Consider the following 24,705-nt stretch of genomic DNA (forward strand, 5'->3'; position numbering starts at 1 on the left):
TATTAAATAATTATTAAAGACGAATGAGGAAAAAGGAAGGTAATGATTCATGCAATCACACAAAATAATGAGACTTTTCGTCTTTATCTAAAGATGGATTTAATAATACGATACAATAAAAATTAAGTAATCATCAAAACAAACATTATATTTAAATAAACAATACAAATACTTTCTCCAATTATAATTTTATATAATATTGTATATTAGGTTACGTGACGTAATAATCTATGTTGGTCCATATATCTTTTAAAATTTCTAATTTGTTTATAAATCACGTTCTACTAATGCGTTTTATACATATTTGTAGAATGACATTCTAGTTTCATTTAGAATCAAGTTCTAACAGTGAGAGAAAAAAATATATTTTCATTTGATGAAAAGTATTAAATTATTTCAAAACCCTCAAATTAATGCTCATTAATTGAATATCAGATTTAAAAAAAAAAACAAAGCAAAGGGCATGACATTATTGTTATAATTGATTGACATAACAATCTTGTTTGAAGTTGAAGAAACTAAGTCAATGGCCATGCTGCTCCAACTAGGTAATTTTTGTATTGCACATCATGTATTCAGAGGCGGAGTCAGAATTTTCAGTAAAGAGATTCAAGATTTGAAAATTTAGACACATGAACTAGTCAAAGAGGGTTCGACATTTATTATATGTACATTAAAAATTATTTTAATCATGTATAAATAGTGTATATTTTCGCCTCACAGTAAGGTGGCTTCGCCCCTGCATGTATTACTGTAATAACTGGGAGACCAAAAGTACTATTAACCTAAATGCGTTGTAGCGAAACGCTAATTTTGTTCGATAGAGGGTGATCAGTGTATATAAGTTTAACTTTTTTTAAGTTTCTAAAAGAAGTGGAAAATATATACTTAACTAATCCATCAACAAGCAAAGTGTACTCATGTATCAAGTTCATGCATAAGTATGGGATATTTATATCTCGAGTTTTTGGGAATATAGATTTTATATTTGCTGTATTTGTCTGGCTAGCAACTTAGCTGCAGTTAAGTACTGAATTGGCTTTGCTAGAGCAAATGGAAATTTTGTATCACTAATGCCAACCTACAATGCAAAATTGAACACCAAACTTAGCTTATAACTAAATTTGTAGACAAAAGTTGATGATACAATTATATACCAAAGTAATATGTTTATGTTGCCCCATTTATATGATCATAACTATATAGCAAGGCGGATTATTCAATAGAGATCTGGAGTTCATTTTGTATAATTGAAAGAATTAATAAACATATTTATTACTAATTACTATATATGTGATTTTATCTAATTATATACAATTACTAGTTTTTCTTGAAGCTCAATCCCTCCCCGAATGAATCAAATAGACAAAAAAAAACATGAATCAGAATAAAAGAGACGGGAATGCGGACACATATATGGTGCATGACTAGGTGTCAGCTCGTGCCATAAGGTGTTGAATTAAGCCCCACAACAAGCCAATTATCCTCATGTTAGTTGGCACTATTAAGTTTGAAACCTTAAATAGGCTATCAATCATAATTAAGTCGGAGGAAGGTCAAGTGGTAACCCCTATAGCTTTGTTTAGAATCGACCATCTAATCATAAACTAAAGTTCACCCTTGCCACTATAGCAACCCTTCCCTCAATTACTATAAGTTGCACTTTCCCCTTTAATAGATCTTATGCGACACAAATCTAGATTAGTTGAGGCTTCAAAACAACACAGGCATAGTCAGAATTTTTAGTTTATTAGTTTTGGACCATAATCTTTTTGCTTAGTGAATAACATATTAAATAAATTTTTTAATGTAAATATATAGTTTGAGCCAAATAATCACCATTGTGACTTCATCCCTGCAAAGCGGTCACTGTACACATATATATATACCGAGTCTGAGCCAAAATTACCTGATATTCATGTCAAACTCGTAACTATTATTGTGGCTCCAACCCTACAAAGCGAGTACCGAATATCATGTGGAAAACATATAGGGTTCTCCATCCTCATTTTTAGGAGCCTTTGCAAATTGTTCCTTTGAGATTGTATATGCTATTTGGGCAGAACCACCACCAAGATCAAGTTAACAATTGCTGATGACGTGTAAAATTAACAAATTAGTAAATGACACATGTGATAAAAAAAAACTACACTTGTATTTATACAAAAATATAAATAGAAGGAAAAAAGAAAAAAGAGAACATTCACCCAAAAACCAAGAGCATGGTGTTATTACAACTTACAAGTATCAGTATGTAAAACCTAATAAATATGTATATAAAGCTTTACCATGTAACTTGCTTTATTTCTTTACAAGCCAAAAAAAATAATGGGGCAGCCCGGTGCACTAAGCTCCCGCTATCCGTAGGGTTCAGGGAAAGGCCCGACCACAAGGGTCTATTGTACGCAGCCTTACCTTGCATTTCTGCCAAAGGCTGTTTCCAAGGCTTAAACCTGTGACCTCCTGATCACGTGACAGCTACTTTATTAGTTTCTCCAAGGCTCTCCTTCAAGCCAAAAAAAAGAATGATATGCTGAATCGATACAACCAATTAATAAATAAAATATGCAATAACATAAACTATACTATTCCATAAATGCAGTCTCTGAGCTAAGAACCACAAGGCAGGCAACAGATTTTTCCAATCCTTGTAAAAATCCACTGTAATGGATTTGGACCATCGATATCCTGAGGAGGCGGGGTTGGCAAGGGCATTTCTGAAGGCAAATGCCGGTGGAAAGCATCAACTGCACCTGCAACACCATCTTCGTTCTCTAATAATACAGCTAGTTCCATTACTCGGGATTTCACCTGTATAAGCAATTTTTCATCAGATTCCATGTAGAAATTTAAAAAAAAATCATAGCCAGCAAAGTCTGTAACGAGCATTTCCAGAACACGTTTGTGTTCTGCAGTGACAGATCAGTATGTTGGAGTATGTCATTAGGTAGGGAGATGCATAGACACTTACATCAGGCTGGAGCATAAATGTTATAGCATCAGAGAGTCCTTCCACACTAAGCTGTTCAATAGGAATTGGGGCAGGTCCCAGACCCTTTTGATGAATTCTATCGCCCCAAAAGAATTGATCACCGAAGAATGGTATTATAGTTGTTGGACACTGGATTAAAAGATTGCAGACATTGCATAAGACCATCTGAGCTTTCAATATAACTCAAAGAGCAAAAGATCCAGTAAAATCTGATTGACATCTATGCCTAGCCATTTAAAATAATACTACTGATATGAGATCGGGAAAGAACATTACCCCAGCACGTAGTCCCACGGCTGTGGTTCCAGCGCCACCGTGATGAACCTGCAAGCAGGTATTTCCCACAAGCACATCAGAAGATAATATTTTTCAATATCCAGACATAGAAAGACTGTTATACTAGAGTTTGCAAAATCCCTAATAACCAACCATTGACCATTAGTTTATCAGAACCGATCCCATCTCCCAGTCTGCTATCCAGAAAAGCATTCAAAAGCTATATAAAATGAGTAGGTAGGACCGTAGGAGTAAATTGTAAAGCAATGGTACTCACCACAGCTGAGCATTGAGGAAAAAGCCAATCATGAGGGCACTCCGCAAGAAGAAAAACATTTTCAGGGATCTCTTGAACTGGAACAGAATAAGAGGAGGAAAAAAAAACAAGAGAAGATGTTTCTTGGTGTTAGAATATTCTCACATGCAATCCAATTACAAATGAATGGAAGAATCCACATTATTTACCAATACTACCAAAGTGCACTTGTGTATATAGCGTCCAACCAGTAATATAATGACAAATAAACTGTTCTCTTGATCTATCCACTTAATCTTTATGTTGTTGTGACCCCAACTCCATACCACCATCCTAGGCCTCATATTTCTCAAGGAAGTAATTGGCATTTGGAATTGGTTTTTTGGTTGTATGTTGGAGGTTGGGGGAAGGCCAAAGAGGAAGCTAAGGGAGACTTATTATGCCAGTTAAATAACTTAATAGAGAATTTTATTTAATAGACCATCCCCTCCAAGGTTCTTCTAATGGTATTTTTGAGGTTCATCCAGGTCTTGACCCTTCCAGTGAACACATAGTAGAGCACTAGAGCTTCAATATGCCATACGCGATAAATTAGGAGAGTTGATGCCTATATCTTTTTCTTTCTTCAAAAAATTTAGCTTTGTTTTGCAACCTACATATGATCATTGTTATGGTCAATCAGAACCATGTAGAATGTAATAAGATGAACAAAAAATGCAAAGGATGAGAGAACTTACAAGTACCAAGATCTCCCCAACCTCGGTCAAGAATTCCCCTCTGCCCAGAATTCTTTAGTGCCTCCAAAATTATATCTGTAGTTTTAATGGAATCTTCAAGAGGCTAAAGAACAGAACACAAAGAATTAACAAGTTGGACCTCATCAAAAACAAAAGTGAAGTAGGAGACCAAAGTCATAATAATAGATCAGATTGCTTAGATCTTAATTGACACAAAGCACAGCCACCTTACAGATCTATTTAACAATTAAAGTTGAGTGAGACTAAAGTGCATTTAGATTGATAGAAGCTGGTCCACATCCACTAATTGAAGCAATTTATCAAGTACAAATTGGACCATTCAGAAACTGATACTCTCACTAGATTGCCAGTAGAAAACCAATAATTCCACCTACAGTAATAAACCTAGAAATAAGCTGCTTCTAAATTATTCAAGGAATCAGACTGGAGATGTCTTGCAAGAGTGGCTGAGTGGGATAAAGGATCATCTGATACTTCTAAGACTTCTGGGAGTTTATAGTATAAAACCTTACCATGCTCCCAAACCCAATATATACAGGTTTAGACCCATTTTGGATCCACTTGGTAAATTCTTCAGGAGGTTGGTAGTTACTCCCAAGGTTTAAGAAGCAATAACCAACAACATCAACCAAAGAGCCCCAATCTGCAAATTAATGAAATTTCATCAATATTTTATATGATAAATCAAGTCGATTGATAGTATGAGCACACATTATTACTAAGCCAATGGGTGAAATAGAGCTAGAAAAAGAAGAAAAAATATTTACATAAATTCAGGGATGGGGAGAGGGGATTAATGGGAGTGAAGGAAGAGAGACTATCATAGAAATACTCCACAAGAATAGAAAACCATTCATTTTGACATTTATAAGTCATTAGTTTTGCTTCAACAAGAGAAGTGGAAATGACCAATACTAACAAGCATCCAGATACCATTGAGGATCTGATATATACCTTTAGGCTTTGGCACAACATGTGGACTCCAGATGTAGCCAGTTGGGAAGTGAGAAATTGATCCGTGGTACGTACTGAAGTAGGCGATAGGAGGAAGGTTTAGCTTCTTTTTCCTAAACTCGTTGATGTAACCTCTTATGCCCCACCAGATCAGTAAATCCACGACTATGTAGGAAAGCTGGAATGTGCAGAAGAGACTATAGAGTTTTAACATGAATCAGAAGCATTACTTGGAAAAATATTTTTCAGAAGAAGAAACTGATAACATACCCAATACGCAGCAGTTTGAGGTACACGAGCCAATGGGTGAGGAAATTCATAAGTTGGCCTGTCTATTGACAAAGTGTGAGAAGATACCTTGTTGAAAATATTAAATGGGAGAATCTAATGAAGAATGACATTGAACTCAGCAACTGAGTCACATTATATTCTATGTGCATAATCGTTCTTCCAATTGATCTATAAACTTCCTAATTCAGAAGAAACAACTACTCCAGAAATTTGGCACTTGCATCTTATCTTTGTATGTCACAAACTTAGGTGTTTGATTCGAAATATTGAAAAGCAGTTTCTGCAAAAAGTTTTTCAAGTTTCAGCAAAAATTGTGTTCAACGCAGCTCCACCAAAGAAAAGTTTGAGTCTTTTCAAAAAATTGTGTTCCAACACAAACTCCTCAAAATAAAGTAGCAAAACTCATACTTTTCTATGGTGTAGTTCTTGTAACTTGAAGAATTTTGCAAAAACTGTTTTTCAATTTTTTGAATCAAACGCCATATGGTTGATATCATGTGGACCAGTGGTCCATGTATCGCTGGTAAGAACAAATACTACAGTTGATCTTAACCAAAAGGCCGAGTAAGGTATCAAAAGCCATCTTATAATGGTGTATTCAACATCAAATCCAAAAATCACTCACATAGTGAAGAACAACCACCTATTACATATTGGCTTTTCTCAAAGAGGAAACTTAAAAAAATAAAAATAGAAATCAAATAGCGCTATTTTGTTTCATCAATGATTTATAAGAGGAATGGACTTTACAAGGCCGCATATTGACCAAGACAGCAATTGCAGGTGCATCCACTTGTTCAATTGTCAATACAAAATTTCCAATATAACAAAGAAAGGGTCAATCAGAGCTTACGTCCAGGGCATTGTGAAGAAGATGTGGAGGGGTACCCCAAGAGCTTCAGCAACGTGTGCATGTCCTGTCCAAAAATATAAAACAATGCTTATAAGTTGACTTGGACTAAATAGCACCCTGTTGACTAATTTTGATAAGTAAATGTTATTGACCAAGAGGTAGCTGAAATCTGTACAATGAAGAACTATCTATGATACAAGGAGTCTATAAAGACCAAGAAAGCATAAAAATGAATATTGTTTTGGGGACCATTGAGGAAAACCATATAAAGCAGTTTATATTTTAGGGAAAAAGGACAAATATACCCCCGAACTATCGTAAATGGTATCTAAATATCCTTCGTTATACTTTTAGTACGCTGATGCCCTTACCGTCCAAGTTTTGGGGTGTATATACCCTTTTTACTAACGGCGGGACATGTGTTTCCCATCTAAAACACCTACTCGAAATTTATTAAAATTTTCACCCATAATTAAAAGACCCACCCGGATTAATTAGAAAACCCACCCAAATAACATAATACCCACAACCAAATTATAACCCAAAACACTTCCTCCTCTGTTTTTTCCTCTTCCTCTACGGCCCTGTCATTAAAAATCTTCACCATCTCCTCTTTCGTCAACCCATTTTAATCCTCAATTCTCTTGTAAACAGACCAAGATGAATTTTTGTTAGCAATTGCAAATTCCATAACAAGTTCAGTGTTTTCGATCGAGTAGAAGGGATAACATTTATTTGATTCATGATTGTAAGAAGCAGTATCATATCGTAAGAAATGTTACGGGAGTATCATAGATCTGTTGCTGCTCCACCAGGGGCCGCGATGACGGAAGCGGACATTACCTGATGCTTCAACATTACGACGGAAGCGGACATAGATCTGGTGCTTCGACGGCGGATGGGTTATGTATGTTTGAATTGCTAGACTTTAACTGAAATTAAGAACTTGGCCAGAAATGAGCAGAACTTGATCATAAGTCGGTGGATGACAAACGAAGAAGATCGGAGAAGTGTTTTGGTGTTTTGGGTTATAATTTGGGTGTGGGTATTATGTTATTTGGGTGGGTTTTCTAATTAATTTGGGTGGGTCTTTTAATTATGGATGAAAATTTAATAAATTTCGAGTAGGTGTTTTAGATGGAAGACACGTGTCCCGCCGTTAGTAGAAAGGGTATATACGCCCCAAAACTTGGACGGTAAGTGCATCAGCGTACTAAAAGTATAATGAAGGGTATTTAGATACCATTTATGATAGTTCGGGGGTATATTTGTCCTTTTTCCCTGTATTTTATTTGACATTTATTTAGAGAGCACAAGCTCAAGATTAAGTCTTCTTCCTTCTAAGCTCTCCGTTTTCAATGATTTTCCAAAAGAATGGAATCTGTAAACTCCTTGTGCTGTAATTACTAAACCCTCACCAATATGCAACTAGCCAAAGTTGTGCAGAATACACACCTCCAGATATTTAGCTAATGACTTCTCCCAAAATAAAGATGCATGGTATGACAACATTTTGGGATTACTCAAAGGAGATAAATTAAGTATTTTAGTTTGAAGGGCTTTTTGCTTGTTCGAAGCAGTTTAATACAGCTCGTGAATTTGATACAGAAATTACAATCCAGGTGGATTTCTTTATAGGCCAATAACCCAACTTCTTGACATAAGTCTATATCTAGAGACGACAACAAGTCAATCTACAGACAAGAGCACACACTACTCTGATTGGAAAGAAGCAGAGGAGCACTGTGAAGGCAGTGCGCGATTAAATATGTAAACATCTGAACAGTCAGACTCAGCTAAGGCGGTGGAGTAGCTTTACAAACTGAACTCCTCCCAAGGTCAAATCCAGATAGCTTCTGGTCACCACATTAGAAGTGCCAAATGAGATTAAACTCGTAGTAAGTAAACAGAGTTATTTGGCCAAAGACATTTCAAGCGATTCTAACATGAGTATGATTCAAGGTTATCTTTGAGATTCTTGTGTCCAGAGCTTACAGTGACCTATCCCTCACTTTCATACACACTAATATGTTTATTTAATTTCATAATTTATTGTCTTCATGTTAACCTTTCTAAAATAAATTCCACAATACAACTAAGAGACCATCCCACAAAATAATAGCTCCTCTACTTATAGTATCTCACATTATATCTTTCTAATTTAGTCAAAACATATGTTTCCTATGATGGCAGATTTGGAATCAAACATCTGAATGAAAGACCACCACCACCCCCTGAACCCCAAGAGAAGACAGAAATATATCTTTCAGAGAACAAGCAATGATATTACAACTCCATGTGATAAATCATGGACCAAACATGAATAAGATCTCCAGATAGCAAAAGGGTGAAATGAGTGGTGAGTACAGAGATTCTTTCCGAACTCACCATAAGCAGGAGGATTTGCAATAATCGCTTGTGCTTTGAAAGGTTCACCAGTTTCAGTATCTGGCTCAGTGCAAGCTGGAAGAAGAGATTCAATTATAGCCTTTAGCTGCTTTCGTTGTATAGATATCTCTCCTGGTCCAGAAGGAATGAGACCTTTGTTCCTGGCCATATCTGCAATCCCAGAGAACATAGAAACTTAGTCCATATTAAGCGATTTTATCAGCAAACAGGAATTCCATATTACCATGTCACAAACTTCTATTTTACTTGTACAGGTATCTGAATGAGCCACTTATTTCATACTAGATTCCAGTACAAACTTGACTGTTACGTATGTTGAAAAGTTTCCAAAATTTTAAGCGAAATTTCCAAACTGTGCATTAAGTAACTAAAAGAAAAACAGAAGCTTAATATAACCGCGATTGCTCATAGGATTATGCTAGTGTTCCTCATTGGTTGGGAGTGTGGCTATAGTCTCCTTGTGATTGGGGCAACCCTTACTGCATGAGCTAACTTTTGAGATTGAGTTAGGCCTAAGCCCATCTACTTAACTTGGTATTAGAGCCAGTGTTGTCCAAGGCGCACTAAAGCCCTGAAGCGAGGCTCAAAAAGCATTTCACCTTATTTAATGTGCAATTATGTTGTCACCAAGGTTCTAAGACATACTTTTTCTTGCCAATGAGAAACAATTAATATTTTACTTTATCATATTATTTTTTTCAATTTCTTTCTTCATATATTTGTCATTCATTCATGCTTATAATTTTTAGTCTTGGACTAAACACATGTTTGCATTTTTTTCTCCCTTTGTGCTTTTTTCATTAAAACCCACTTTATTTGCGCTTAAATCCCCAACGAATCTTAGAGACTTTTTGCGTGTTTTAATTTTGATAACACTAATTAGAGCCAGACCCATCATCATTGTTGTGTTACCTAATGTAGGTCCCTATGTTATGATATCCATGCTTTGTCTAGTCTTGGGCATGCAGGAAGGAGGGGATTTAGAGTGTTCTACATTGGTTGGAAGTATAGGATGCAGTATCCTTACAATTCTAACCTCATGAGCTAGTTTTTGAGGTCGATTTACGCCCAAAATCCATCTTCGGATAATTAATCCTGGGATAACTTGTTTCCAACCAAACGACCCCTCAAATCTTAATATCCCTATTCCCTAGTAAGGAGAAAGCTCTCAAAATCAATTTACCACCGTCCAAGTTGACATGAAATATTAAGGACCACCTCACTAACATGTTAGACATGGGACACTTATTTATTTAGTTTAGGTCTGTACTATTTTTTTATAAGGTAAAGTTAGTTTAGGGCTTTAATACTCAACCTCATATGCAGAGATATTTTTCTTCTCTAGGCCAAGCACATATCATTACCACAGGCATAGGTAGTAAAATCTATGCTATATGAATCCTTCATTTACCTAAATGTACTTGAGCCAAACATGTGTGAAACAGGTGTGAGAACTTTATGCGGATTCTTTGAAACACACCCCAAAAATTGCAGAAACTGTCTACTCATACCGGATACTTACCCCCCACCCAGGCGGCCATAGCAGAGTACACATAACATAGACAATAACAAGAACAAAAAAACAAAGAAGCATGCCAAAGACCTCTTACATCCTGCCAATATCCGAGGATCACCGCCCAATGGGTAGAAGTCTATGCCTGCTGATTTGACAAAATCGCGGAAGTTAGAATGAGTTGCCAGCCTGACACGATGACCAAACACCTGTCAATGCATAAAACTGATTAGAAAATGAAAAAACTATTAACTCAATACATGAACAATTTCTCAACCAAAATACGAAGATATTAAGGTGAGAAACACCAACAAAATTCTACAGCCAGTGAGTGAAAAAAAAACGTACATAAAGAGATAAACTACTACTAGCAAGATGGAAACGCAAAATCTATAGTTGAAATATAATAAAAAATGATGACAATATTAAAGAATAAACAAATAAGTAATTGTGCACCAGAAGAGGCCAACACCAAGAAATAAAGCTAATCCAACCCTAGACGGGAAAAGAAACTAAGAGCCCGTTTGGATGGGCTTAAAAAAAGTAACTTTTATGTATGAAGTGCTTTTAGAAGTTTAAAGTACTGAAAGTTATATTTATAAATAAGCAGTTGAGTGTTTGGATAAAAGTGCTTAAATGAGGAAAATTATGTGAATTTTTGGGTTAAAAGAATAAAAAGGGTAGTTTGGGAATTTAGTTAAAATATAAGGGATATAAAAGTAATTTCCATGGTCAAAGAAAATGACTTTAAGCACTTAACAAAAAAAAAGTTAGGAATCCTAACTTTTCATTTTTGACTGACTTTAAGAACTTTCTGGCTTAAAGTTAGCATTAGGCAAACACGTCCAAAAGCTGAAAAGGGGCTTTAAGTTGGTTTTGACCAACTTAAAGCCAATCCAAACGGGCTCTAAATCCGATGGTATCCACACTGGAAAGAGCATATTTAGAATGTTTTACCAGTCAAGCAACAAAAGTCTTCAGCTCTCAAGCAAACAGAATTTTCATTGCGCATAGTAATTGCAAGGTCCAAGTGACCTTTGTTTTTAATACTTGCTTCAACCATGTAGGTCCAAGTTCAACTCTAAAAGTTATCTCCGTTAACATATAATCAAATGAAATCTCAATTGGTTAACCCAGGTCCAAGGCAAGCCAATCTAATCCTTTTACCTAACAGCATCTCAACCTTAAATCAATTTTAAAAGTTGGTGACTAAAAAGACTGGAAAAGTGGAGAAACTAAGTCCAGTAAAATAGAACTTAGAAGTCCATCTAACAGACCTCTCCAACAAAGTGTCAATCAAAGCTGAAATTTGGGTTATTTCTGTAAAGGATGCTGAAAAACATAGAATGCAGTGATATAATCATAAAGGCAAGAATAGATGGTCAAGAAAAAAAGACACAACATATATGACCAGTACAGTTATAAACATGGTGATTTAGAACTCCCAACATGCCTGAAGTCTATTGGCCATAGCCAAAAATGGTTGAACATCTCCCCTGGTTCCAACAACAAGCACCGCAATTTTCAACTTTGGAACTGACTTATTAAAATCCGTGATAATCCTGTCTACAGTAGGACTGAGTCCTTCAACAGATCGCAGCTCCAACAATTCAGAAGTTTCAGGTGTACTCTTAGTAAGGTCAACCTCCACTGTTCCATTCCTTTGAATCCTTACCAGCTCCACAATGAGCTTTTGCTGGTGACGTTAAGAACGGAATGAAATATGAGAAAATTGTAAACAAATAACAAGGAATCGGCAACTTAACAGCAAGAAAATGAAAAGGTATATCATTTATCAGATGCATTAAGTAAAAAAACACATATAAGAAATTCGTGGTGGCTCTTTCAGACTCTGCAGAGGGGCAGTCCTGGGCCTCCATAGTCCACATTTACATAGGAAGATACTTAGAATTCTTAGCCTGTTCAATTAGCTGCTACTTGTTCATATACACACATGGACAACCTAATGTATGAAGCAGTGAATCAGGACGGATGTGTGTGATTATGTGCACAAAAGTTTGACTTTATTGAAGAGGGTGGTTTTCTTTCAGCCACTTATTAAATTGCAACTTGACTCAGCAGAGCCCTACAACATACATATCGACTCCATCAGTTAACAGTAACCATCATTTGAAAACGTAAATCTCAGCGTTCTATGATTCTTTTATGTTTTAATGGTTTGGGTAAATCATATTTATTCAGATAACAAGCAGTCTCATTATTCAGTACACTTTTCACTTCCCATATCAGCTTTTCTACTCGTTATCACTCTCCAACAATGAAGGAGCTTTCCATGCTTCAAGTTTACAATCAACTAAATTCAAGCCAACACTAGTGTCAAGGACAAAAGATTAAACTCTAACAAGTTGCAACAACTTTTGACACATTGACATGCATATCGTAATCAAGACTAGTGTAATTCTCTTCAACTCTTACATCATGTTGACTATTATAGAATCTCACAGCAAAGCACAACACAAATGGTTGTCAGATAATAGGCACTTCAAAGCTGGAGACACTAATAACTTGTCCAAAATTTACCTTTCCACGTTCAGAAAGTCTATCCAATATTTGATTATGTCTAGGACTATCCCTCCTCTCAGTCAAAGATCTTGAAAATGCCATATCCTGGCCTTCAAGGAAAAGACTTCTGTGAATAGTCACAGGTGCAGTAATGCAGTGCTCCAAACCTACAAGTTGAACAAAAAACAAATTGCAAAAGTCTTGTATGAGAAAGAAATACATTTAATCCAGTAAACCACAACAGTCAGCTTTGTCCCATCACTAGAGAAATAAATGTCTAAGCCCTCCTGAAGAAAGTATGGAAAAGAGAAGAGAAAAGAAAAGAAAAAACAAAGAATCATATGCAGCAACGATTTGCTTCAATTGCTTAAAGAAGACCCAATCAATATTTCTTACTACTAAATTTTCAAAAAAACAATACTCAGAGGTTTCCAAGTTTCATTCATGAGTATTTTGCCACTCTAGACATGAAATCATTGTCAGCACTACAGCCTACTGGCAGAATATAGTAAATGTGATACAGGAGATAGCTTTTGGTTTGGAGGGAGGAAAGTGGAGATGATGTGAGAAGCGACATAGTAGAAAGTCTATAATGTACCTTGGCTTTGAGGAAAGCACAGAAGAAACTGTGAGCAAAAGCATTTTTCTCTCTTGTATGGAGAAGGAGCAGTTAAAGTTAGTACTCTGGAGGCTTTTGGATATTTAATATTTTTCATGTTTGGTGTTAAATCATGGTTCCATCCTTTAGTAACTTGGGTTGACATCTTTGTCTGTCAAACCCTATCCTCAAAAAACTATGTTTGTTTTGTTTGTCATTAATTTCGTTGATGCGTTGGTTTTTCTTAGTAGCTGTAGGGGTGAAACATGCCAATATAGAGCACTGGGAAGAATTCGTGACATTTGGACCAAAAGAAGCAGGTGAATATAATTTAGCTCATGACACTCGAGCAAGATACTGCTGCCCCAAAAAAAGTTCAGCCTCTTCATAGAATATATGACCCTTAAAGTAACTTGATCTACAATCAACAAGCTGATGGTAGATTACAAGGAAGACTTTCGACAGATAGAGGAAGCAAGACTTTCGACAGATAGCTGTACAGAGATGTATTAGCTCAAGGATTTCCTGAGACAGATAAAGATAACAAAGGGGATAAATTCTGACCTTGAGATGAAAAAGGTCAATGAGAGAGCTGTAAGATGAGGCACAGTTCTATTAAAAACCTTCAGAAAGTTATGATGAAAATGAGTGAAGAATAAGGATAAGATGAAGCTTAAACTTAGAGCTAGAAAACTTTTATTTATTTATTTTAGGTATATGACAGGAAAAGTTACTCCCATCTTTTCTATAATATTTGCTGAGTAAAATAGGACAAGCCTTAATAGTCAGGCATTCACAACTAAGCTTACATGTCTATCTAGATAGGATTATTTGAACTCCATCTAGGTTGATTTTATAGATGACAAGTAGTAATGAAAGAACTTAATAAAGGAGAGGAACCAGCCCTAATTTTGTTGGGACAGAAAATAATAGTTCCATTTATCAAACTGTAAGCTAGAGGACAACAATGATGCTTAACATCATAAATAAGATAGTTTCCTAGACCATTTTGTCATCCAAAATAGAATCAATACACAAAATGATTTCATTTTTTATCGGATAGAATAAAGATACAGCACAAGAAATAGTTTCACTATCAATCAAAGAAGAATTATATTAGCATACTCGTCGCACAAAAACAAATTACACCCTAGTGAACAGCATTATGAACAAAAACCAAAAAAAGTAAACAAAAAAAGCCCACAGGATCATTCTGAAGTCCAACTATCCAAGTCACTTGGCATTCGCTCATACTTTTCCTCTAACTTTCATTTACATAATTACCAATATGACATTTTGTCAAGGACCATGACTCCTATTCTAAATTTATTAGTGTAAGAGAAAACTTAACGTGTTGCATATCAACAGAGAAAAGCTTAGGAAGCTGAAAAGCATTAACCTCTCCGAGCTCGAGGTGGAGCACTAGAAGTCCGACCATTTGACTCAGGACTCTCCAAAACTAAAGAAGGCTGTAGTGGCTGTGTTCTCTGATATTTCATTTCTGGAGTCAAACACTCATCAGAATGCTCATCTGAAGACCTAATGTCCACAAGTGATGAAGTACTTGTTCTCCAGCCATCTAATTCATCGGAAAGAGTAGCATCACACCGTTCATCAGCATTGCTAGGTACTTCCAAATGCCTTGTGTTCTGATTGCCATTAGGACCATTACTATCCATTTCATGTGATGAACTCCAGAACCACTTGACTGACTCACCTTAGGGTTCAAAAATTCAATCTTTGCAAACAATTTTAATCCAAATCAAGAGAACTCAAATTCAATTGAACTCCAGATTCAGCAACAAACATAAAAATCTGCTGACAACTTGCAAAATTCAGCAACCTCAGAATCCATAAACAAACGGGTGCATCAAAATCTGCTCAGAAATGGCAAAATTCCAGCAACCCCAAAATGCAGAACACTTTCATACACCCAAATCAGTCAAAATTAAGCAACCTCACAATTAAAAAACAAATCTTGATGCTAGGAACTGAAGTATTCCCCAAAGTTTAAAGCTGAAACTTTCCAAACTACACCACAAGCAATGTGAAAAGCTAATCTGCCGTCTGCAAAGACCAATCACAAAAAAACACAACCAAACAGTCAACAGCGCGCCTAGAACAATTGTTTAAAATCAGCACAAAATTCAAAAGAATTAGTAATTATAACAACTACAGGAAACTCACACAATACACACCCTAATTATATTATCTATAAAGACCAAGAGAAACACTACAAACAACAAATAAGTTTTTAAAAAAATGAAAAAGAAAAACCCCACAAAACAAGAAGATACAAAAAGGCTTATCCTTTTGGGGATTCAATAATTAAAGAAACTGAATACTCAACTACCAGGTGTCACCAAGAAAGGAACTTTACTTGTTTCAACTTTAAATTTTCGTCTTATATATTGGAAAGACTAGTTCGAAGTTGGAGATTCTATTAATATCTAGAGACAAAAAATAGCAGCAATTTTTGGTTTTATGGGTGAAAACGTTTTGGAGGGAAGCAAAAAGAAAAAAAAAAGATGGTGTGGGTTTGTTGATAAAAGAAGCCTCACTTCTATGTTGGGTTGTGGAGGAACACTTATTGATTAAGCACTCCAAAGAGTATGGTCATCACAGAAACAATTCTTGAAAACTGATGAAAAAAGTCTTGATTTTTCTCTTCTCTGTTCAATCCAAGACTTGGAGGGTGTGTTTGGTACTGTCAAAAAATATTTTTTAATTTTTATCACATTGCGTAATTCAAATTCTTTCAAAAATATTTTCTTAAAAATAGTAAGTTATTTTTAATAAGAAAAATGGCTACATTCCAAAATTTATTATCTCTTTCCTACTAACCCACATCCCAAGCTTGAACTCCGACCCCTGCTCCGTCTTACTCTTATAATATTTTACTAAATTACACATAAATAATTTTAAAATAAAAATTTGTATTTACTTATCAAATATTAAAAATAAGTAAGACATTTATTTTTTTCCAAGAAAATATTTTCCTTTGTGCCAAACACACCCTTAATAGTTAATTCTTACTGTATTTAATAAGGAAATAAATTGGAAAAGGGAATTAGTAAATAAATAAAAAACAATTATTAGCTGGTGCAAAAATAAATCTTTGATTCTATTGTTGTGATTCAATCAAAGACTGAAAAAAAAAATATAGGAAAAGGAAGTAGATTTCAGTAGTAACCAATTATAACACACCTGTTTGACAGCGATTTAATAGAATTATGTTTACATTTATATTTTTGTTCAAGCTGGCACTTGTCAGAATCTTGAAATGCCAGAAAGATCGTGAAAATCAGAATATAATATAATAAGGAAAAATTATACAGATAAATAAATATATACTAATTAATTAGCTAATATAGTTATGATTTGAATTAATTATAACTCGTGACAAATATCTAGCTGTAATATTAGTTTAAATTTTGTATAATTCGCGCGATTATACAGTTGAGTTTTGTATAATTCGCGCGATTTATACAAACGTTGTGTGCGAATCAAATTATATAGCAAATTATATAAATATTGTGCATGAATTATATGATGAAATATACAGACGTTATACGAAAACTGTGAATTATATAAACGTATACAAATGTTGCGCAAATTATACAAATGCTACGATAACTATAGCTATGAATTGTAATTAGCAAACTATAACTATGAAACATAATTAAGATATTTTTGAATAGCTATATACGAAAACTCCTCTAATATTCGTGCCCCAATTTATATCATTCAATTTCATTTTTAGTCAATTTAAAAAATATATATATGAAAAAAAATTATTTTAAAATATTTATTTTATTCTTACTAAAATGATTTATAGTCACATAAATATCTAACAATTACTTCTTTTGTACAATAATAAGTGTCTATTATTGACTTGGCACAGGAATTAAGAAGCACTAAATGATAGAGGTAATTTTACCAAATCATCCTTATTACATACAAGTTATCTAATATTGAAAAATAAATAGTATTTAATATTAAAAATAAAATAGATACATTATAATAAATTATTCAATAATTTTATAAACTGGATAAATATTATTATACATTCTAAAATAGTATATTGAACAAGTAAAAAGGAACCGAAAGTATTTGGTAAGTGAAACGACCTCACATAAATTTGTGATATCGAAAGAGTATCTTAGTAAAAATATGATAAATTGGTTTTCAGTTTTTGTGTTTTTAAATTTTGGCAAAGAATTTTATATTTGTAATGTATTTTCTTCTGGATTAGTGAACCAGTAATATTCCAAAAAGAGATTTTTGAAAACTTTTTTGTTGTGTATACTGAAAAAGTGGAGACAAATTGACAATGGAATGTATAATAGTAGTAATTTACAGCAAAAATTTTTTGGGGACAAAAATGTAGCCATTATGAGCTGTGAATGAACTGTTATGTGGGCTTAACTATGTTTTTTTATTATTTTGCTTTAACGTGACTGCAGGAGTAAAGTATGAAATGCACGTGGTAGGGGAGTAGACTATTAATTACGAGATCCCCCATATATGTAATTTATCGTGTTTTTCTTTTAGACATTTCTTAAAAATATTAATAATAAGAAATTTTGATTATTTTATGTTTATTTATATCTTAAAATTTAGAATATAAAATAAATTCTCTGAATATTTACTTTATATATGTGTTATTCTCTCATATTTAAGGTGTTTATAATCTCAAGAACAATTATTATTAAGACTAAAAAAAAAATATATATATATATATATATAAAAATTTAAAATAAGAAAATAATTTAAATTAACTATATCTATAAATCACAAAAAATAATTTGAGACAGAAAAAGCAGAAGACATAACATATATATAATAATACTAGATATTGGAGCCCTTGCCAGCACGGGCCCAATATATATTAACTCTTTTAATTGAATTTATGTAACACAAATAAAATTTTAAAAGTTTATCAAATATTTTCTTTAATCTTAATTTTTAAAACTAATTAATTTGTTAAATATTATAATTTGTAATAATGTTTGATGTAATTTATAAACATACAAATTATTCAAAATGTCTTTACTCCTTCTATTTCAATTTATATGGCACATATAAAATTTGGAAAGTTAATCGAATTTTTTCTCGACTATAATTTTTTTTATATGTCACGAGCTCAATATATGTTACTTCTCCTTTATCCCAATTTATGTGACACAAATAAAATTTCGAGAGTCGTTAAAAAATTTCTTTGACTATAATTTTTTTCTTTTTTCCATTATTATAAGTCGTTAATTATTATGATTTATAGTTTTTTAAATGCAATTTGCAATTATACAAATTATTGAAAATATTTTTATTCTTTTTGTCTCAATTTATGTAGTACAGATAAAATATGAAGAGTCATATAAACTTTTTATTTGATCAGAATTTTTTTATATAATTTTTAAAAATATTTTAAGTTATTAATTATTGTGTTTTATAATATTTTTCACCTGATTTTTAAATATATAAATTATTAGAAATTTATTTAATAATTCTGATATCCTTGAAGAGATCAATATGCTTGAGACTCAAGAAAATGAGGAACTATCCATAAATTCAAGTGATACTGAACAAATCTGAATCGATCAGAAATAGAAGTGAATTATGTTTTTGCATACAATGTTGCTACAAAAGTCATGTAAGATAGTGAGGATTTTGAACCTCAATCTGTTGTAGAATGTCGACAAAGAAATGATTGACCAAAATGGCAAGAAGCAATTCAATCAGAGTTAAATTTACTTGTCAAGTGCGAAGTTTTTGGACCTATAGTTCAAACACCTGATGGTGTTAAACCTATTGGTTATAAATGAGTTTTTGTATGTAAAAGAAATGACAAAAATAAAATACAAAGGAACAAAATACGTCTTGTTGCACAAGGATTTTCACAAAGGTCTGGTATAGATTATGACGAGACATACCCACCTGTTATGGATGCAATAAAATTGTGTTATCTCATTAGTTTCACAGTCCATGAGAGACTTGATATGCATATGGTGGATATGGTTATAGCCTATCTTTATGGATCACTTGATAATGAAATATATATATGAAAATTCGTAAAGAATTTAAGATGCCTAAAGCATATAGTTCTAAGTCTCGGGAAATGTATTCAATTATATTGCAAAGATCACTTTATGGTGTGAAGCAATCTGAACGCACGTGGTATAACCATCTTAGTGAATATTTATCTAAGCAAGGTTATATAAATAATGCGATTTGCCCATGTGTTTTATTAAGAAAACTGCAGAAAAAGAAAAGTCAAAACAGAGAGGAAAAGGAAGTCAAAAATGGGAGGAAAAGGGAATAGCAACCAGCAGCAAAACGCGTACAAAAAAATTAACGCGTTTTTGACATAAATTAAGCAAATTTTCAAAAACAACTTTTGAAAAAGTTGACAGCGTAATCATTACCCTTTTTGACAAGAAAACGCGTATAAAAAAATTAACGTGTTTTCATCCTCCTATAGATGATAATGGATGTTCACAAAGGAGCGCTTGTAGTGATGAAAGCGGAAAAACTTGCTGCAAATCTATATGTGCTTAAAGGTGAAACACACCAAGAAGGAGAAGCATCAACCGCGTCAGCAAGTTCATTTGAAGAATCAACAATGATATGGCATCGTAAATTTGGCCATATGTCGGAACGAGGTTTAAAGATTCTTGCTGAGCAAAAGCTTCTTCCAAGGCTCAAAAAGGTTTCACTACCCTTTTGTGGTCCACTTTGATGTTTGGCAATCACCGGTGGAGTTCCTAGGAGAAGCAAAATATTTTGTGTCATTTATCGATAATTACTCCAGAAGAAGTTGGGTGTATCCAATCAAGAGAAAGGCAGATGTTTTTTCAGTTTTCAAACAGTTCAAAGCACTGGTGGAACTTGAATCTCAGAAAAAGATCAAGTGTTTGAGGATAGATAATGAAGGAGAATATACTGGTGATGAATTTGATAACTTTTGTAAACAAGAAGGTATTAAACGACAGTTCACGGTGGCATATACTCCACAACAAAATAGAGTAGCAGAGCGGATGAACAGAACCTTGTTGGAACGAACAAGAGCTATGTTGGCAACTACAGGGTTGGAAAAACAATTCTGGACAGAAGCAGTCAAAACCGCCTGTTATGTGATCAATCGGTCACCATCAACCGCAATTGATCTGAAAACGCCAATGGAGATATGGACAGGAAAACCAACTGATTATTCTCGCTTACATATATTCGGAAGTCCTGCTTATTTTATGTACAACACCCAAGAAAAATTAAAATTGGATCCAAAATCTAGGAAATGCATTTTCTTAGGGTATGCTGATGGAGTCAAGAGGTATCGCTTGTGGGATCCCAAAACCCGCAAGGTGGTAATCAGTAGGGATGTTGTATTTGTTGAAAATAAGATACAAACAAAAGAAGGTAGCACTTCAAAAGAAAAATCGGAGACTACTACAACTGAAGTTGAAGAAATAGAAGTTCCAGTTTCTTCTGAAGCAGCACCAGAGCACGAAGAACAAGAGCAAGCTGATATCGAAATTTCAGAAGTTCAACGGTCAACTAGGGAGAGAAGAGAACTAGCTGGGCACTCAGATTATTCTATGGAGAGTAATATTGCATACTGTCTACTAACAGAAGATGGAGAGCCTTCAACTTTTCACGAGGCTATGAAAGGCCAAGAATCATCTCTATGGGTGGCAACAATGCAAGAAGAATTTGAAGCTCTTCATAAAAATAAAATATGGGATCTTGTTCAATTACCACAAGGAAGGAAGGCCATTGGAAACAAATGGGTCTACAAGATTAAACGCAATGGTAATGATCAAGTGGAGAAGTATCGTGCAAGATTGACGGTGAAAGGATTCGCTCAGAAGGAAGGTATAAACTTCAATGAGATATTTTCTCCGGTGGTTCGACTCACAACAATTCGAGTGGTCCTGGCGATGTGTGCTACATTTGACTTGTACTTGGAGCAGTTAGATGTCAAAACTGCATTTCTTCATGGAGAACTTGAAGAAGAAATTTACATGCTCCAACCAGAAGGTTTTGAAGAACAGGGAAAAGAGAACTTGGTTTGCAGGTTGAACAAATCTCTATATGGCCTCAAACAGGCACCGAGGTGTTGGTATAAGAGATTTGATTCCTTCATTATAAGCCTTGGATACAACAGACATAGTTTAGATTCTTGTGTTTATTACAAGAGATTTGGTGATGAAGATTTTATTATTTTGCTATTGTATGTTGATGACATGTTGGTAGCAGGCCCCAACAAAGATCGTCTTACAAATTTAAAGGCACAATTAGCTAGGAAGTTTGAAATGAAGGACTTGGGACCAGCAAAGAAGTTTCTTAGGATGCAAATTCATCGAAACAGGAATAATAGAAAGATTTGGCTTTCTCAAAAGAACTTCTTGAAGAAAATTTTAAGACGCTTCAAGATGCAAGACTGTAAGTCAATTTTTACCCCACTTCCTATTAATTTCAAGTTATCCTCAAGTATGAGTCCTAGCAGTGAAGAAGAGAGGATGGAGATGTCTTAAGTATCGTATGCATCAACAGTGGGAAGTTTAATGTTCGCCATGGTATGTACAAGACCTGACATTGCATAAGCAGTGGGAGTGGTTAGTCGATACATGGCTAATCCTGGTAGAGAGCATTGGAATACTGTTAAGAGGATCCTGAGATACATCAAGGGTACCTCAGATGTTGCAATGTGTTATGGAGGATCAGACTTTATTGTTAAAGGTTATGTTGATTCAGATTATGCAGGTGATATTGATAAAAGCAAGTCCATCACAGGTTATGTGTTTACTCTTGCTGGAGGAGCTGTAAGCTGGGTTTCAAGACTGCAATCTATCGTGGCTACATCTATGATGAAAGCAGATTATGTAGCAGCTACACAAGCTATCAAAGAGGCAATATAGATGCAGATGTTACTGGAGGAGCTCGGGCACAAACAAGAGAAGGTTGCTCTGTTTTGTGACAATCAGAGCGTTTTGCATCTTGCAAAGAATCCGGAATTTCATTCAAGAACAAAGCACATACAAGTTCAGTGTCACTTTGTTCGATTCTTCGGTTGAGGTAGGTTATGGTTTATTCTATATCATAGATAGACTCTTAATAGTGATTGATATTCATTGAGTAATGTGTGAAGTTAACTACGTAGTTAATTATTGTGGTTTGGATGGTTGATATGTTGTTGTGATTGGTCTGAAATCCCAAGGCCATGAAATCCATAATCTTGAACTTGCCTTATCAAAAAATGATGCCTTGAATAAAGAAGGCTTGATGAAATATTGTTAATGAAGTGGAATGTAATCATGAAGAATGATAAATTAATTATATTTGGATTGGGTGTCACGTTTCGACACGGTATATTTGGATTGAGTGTCACGTTCCGACATAGTATATTGAAATCGGGTGTCACGTTCTGGCACGGTAATATTAAAGGAAAATAAATTAAAATGACTTAATACTACCCAATCTCCAATAACTCATTTTCCAAAAGAATGTGATGTGGAGGCTTGAGTCCTCATGTGTGATCTTGATATTGTTGATTGGTTATGTAATTGTTCATTGGTTGCCACCTCTTAAGTGCTATGGTTGACTTTTCACTATTATTTTATCTATATTAATTTCTATTTTGAGTCGGCCGATGATATCTACTTAGTACATGTTGTCCTGTACTGACCCCTACTTGTATTTCTTCTTTGTTTTATTTTGTGGAGTGCAGCGAGTGTTCCATCGACTTCGACTCGACCTCAGCTCTAGTGAGTCTCCAGTTCATAAGATTTCAGGGTGAGCTATCCTTCTAGCTTGTGATGGAATCTCTCAGTCATGGCATGTTGTTCTTAGTTTTTGGACACATTTTGTTATTCATTTATTCTGTGGTTGACATTTTCAGACTTAGTTTTAGAATTTAGATGTCCTTAATGTGATGACTTTCAAATTTTGGGAAAAACATATTTATTTGAGCTTCTGCGTTATTGTTATATTTATTAGTTGAGGTTTGTATCGTTGGTTCTTCCAACTAGGAGGTTAAGTGTGGGTGTCACTCATGGCCCATTTTGGATCATAACAGTGTTATTTTCAAACTTAAATTTGTTACTTCATTAACAATACAATTATATGACATTTGATTAAACATGTGTCCTTTATTTAGTGGTCCACATAAAATTTTGACTTGACTTATCCACAGTCTAGCGCAACACAAAACTCATTTTAAACTAATATACAATAACAACAACATATCCAGTGAAATCCCACAAATTTTAAACTAACATAATTAAGCAATAAAATCATTTTTCACCTTTCGTTTTCAATTAATTTTTATACCGAAATAATTCTTTACAATTTGAATAAAAATGTTATATTGCACAGATCTTGTGTTTATTTTCAAAATAATACTTTAGGTGTTAAAATAAAAACTCTAGAAAAAATAATTTTAGAAGAATTATACTATGACAACCAATTAACCCAATAAAAAAGCTTTCAGAAATTTTGCAAGCAAAACTAATTAAGCACTCTCAAAGGTATGTAAGTGTATCTATGATATGTTTTTCCAAAAAAATAACAAAAAAACCTATTGCCATATTTTGATAACTCAATAATATTGTCATAATTTATTATTAGGGACCTAAATAAGGTTATTTATGAAAATTCCCCTTGCAGTAATGGTTCTAAATTCTAATGGACCGGAAGCCCATACAATTATGATCAAGAATAGGAAAATTACACGAATAAGTAAATATATACTAGTTAATTAGTTAATATAATTATAATTTAGCTAATTTATAATCCATCACTAACTTTTAATGTTAATTACGGTTCAAGTTTGTATAATACGCACATTTGTATAATTCAAAAATTGTATAATATAATTTGTATAACTTTTGTATAATATAATTTGTATAACTATATAAAGTTCATATATTTGTATTTGTATAAATTTGTTATTTTGAGTTTATACAAAAATAGCTCAATTATACAAAACATAGCCGCAAATTTTACAAACTCATCCGCGAATTATATAAACAAGACATCTTAAACTATAACTACAACTTGTAAATATGCAAACTATAGTTAAGAAGCCTAATTAAGTTTATTATAGTGGTTATTTGTGAAATTTCCCCATCAAGAATCTGTGAGCCCAACAAAAAAAAATATAGCTCAAGCCCAATCCTAAATTAGAAAGGTCTCATTTTTTTCATTCAAGAAGCTATTTACATGAATAACTCATATTTACAAATTTAATCAAAGAATAATATCATCATATACAAACCTTTTAT

The 24,705-nt window shown here is 33.9% G+C and overlaps 1 protein-coding gene and 1 pseudogene across 3 annotated transcripts; both read right to left on the reverse strand.

Moving 5' to 3' along the window:
* Nucleotides 1-2,181: 2,181 nt before the first annotated feature.
* On the reverse strand, nt 2,182-16,098 carry LOC129902385 (sterol 3-beta-glucosyltransferase UGT80B1). 3 transcript variants are annotated; one of them, XM_055977611.1, is made up of 15 exons: nt 15,985-16,098; nt 14,823-15,490; nt 12,844-12,992; nt 11,756-11,998; nt 10,400-10,511; nt 8,769-8,939; nt 6,381-6,444; nt 5,507-5,564; nt 5,237-5,414; nt 4,795-4,925; nt 4,262-4,364; nt 3,546-3,622; nt 3,269-3,316; nt 2,972-3,121; nt 2,182-2,811 (listed from the first exon to the last, which is right to left on the reverse strand). In XM_055977611.1, the coding sequence occupies exons 2-15, from the start codon at nt 15,100-15,102 to the stop codon at nt 2,611-2,613; spliced, it is 1,965 nt and encodes a 654-aa protein (XP_055833586.1). In that variant the 5' UTR covers nt 15,103-15,490; nt 15,985-16,098; the 3' UTR covers nt 2,182-2,610. The 3 variants fall into 3 exon arrangements, with proteins under 3 accessions (XP_055833586.1, XP_055833584.1, XP_055833583.1); XM_055977609.1 differs by having other exon boundaries at nt 15,804-16,094; XM_055977608.1 differs by having other exon boundaries at nt 15,774-16,094.
* Nucleotides 5,918-6,100, reverse strand: LOC129904808 (U2 spliceosomal RNA; annotated as a pseudogene).
* Nucleotides 16,099-24,705: the final 8,607 nt, after the last annotated feature.

Source organism: Solanum dulcamara, chromosome 9 (assembly GCF_947179165.1).
Source record: "Solanum dulcamara chromosome 9, daSolDulc1.2, whole genome shotgun sequence".
NCBI lineage: Eukaryota > Viridiplantae > Streptophyta > Magnoliopsida > Solanales > Solanaceae > Solanum > Solanum dulcamara.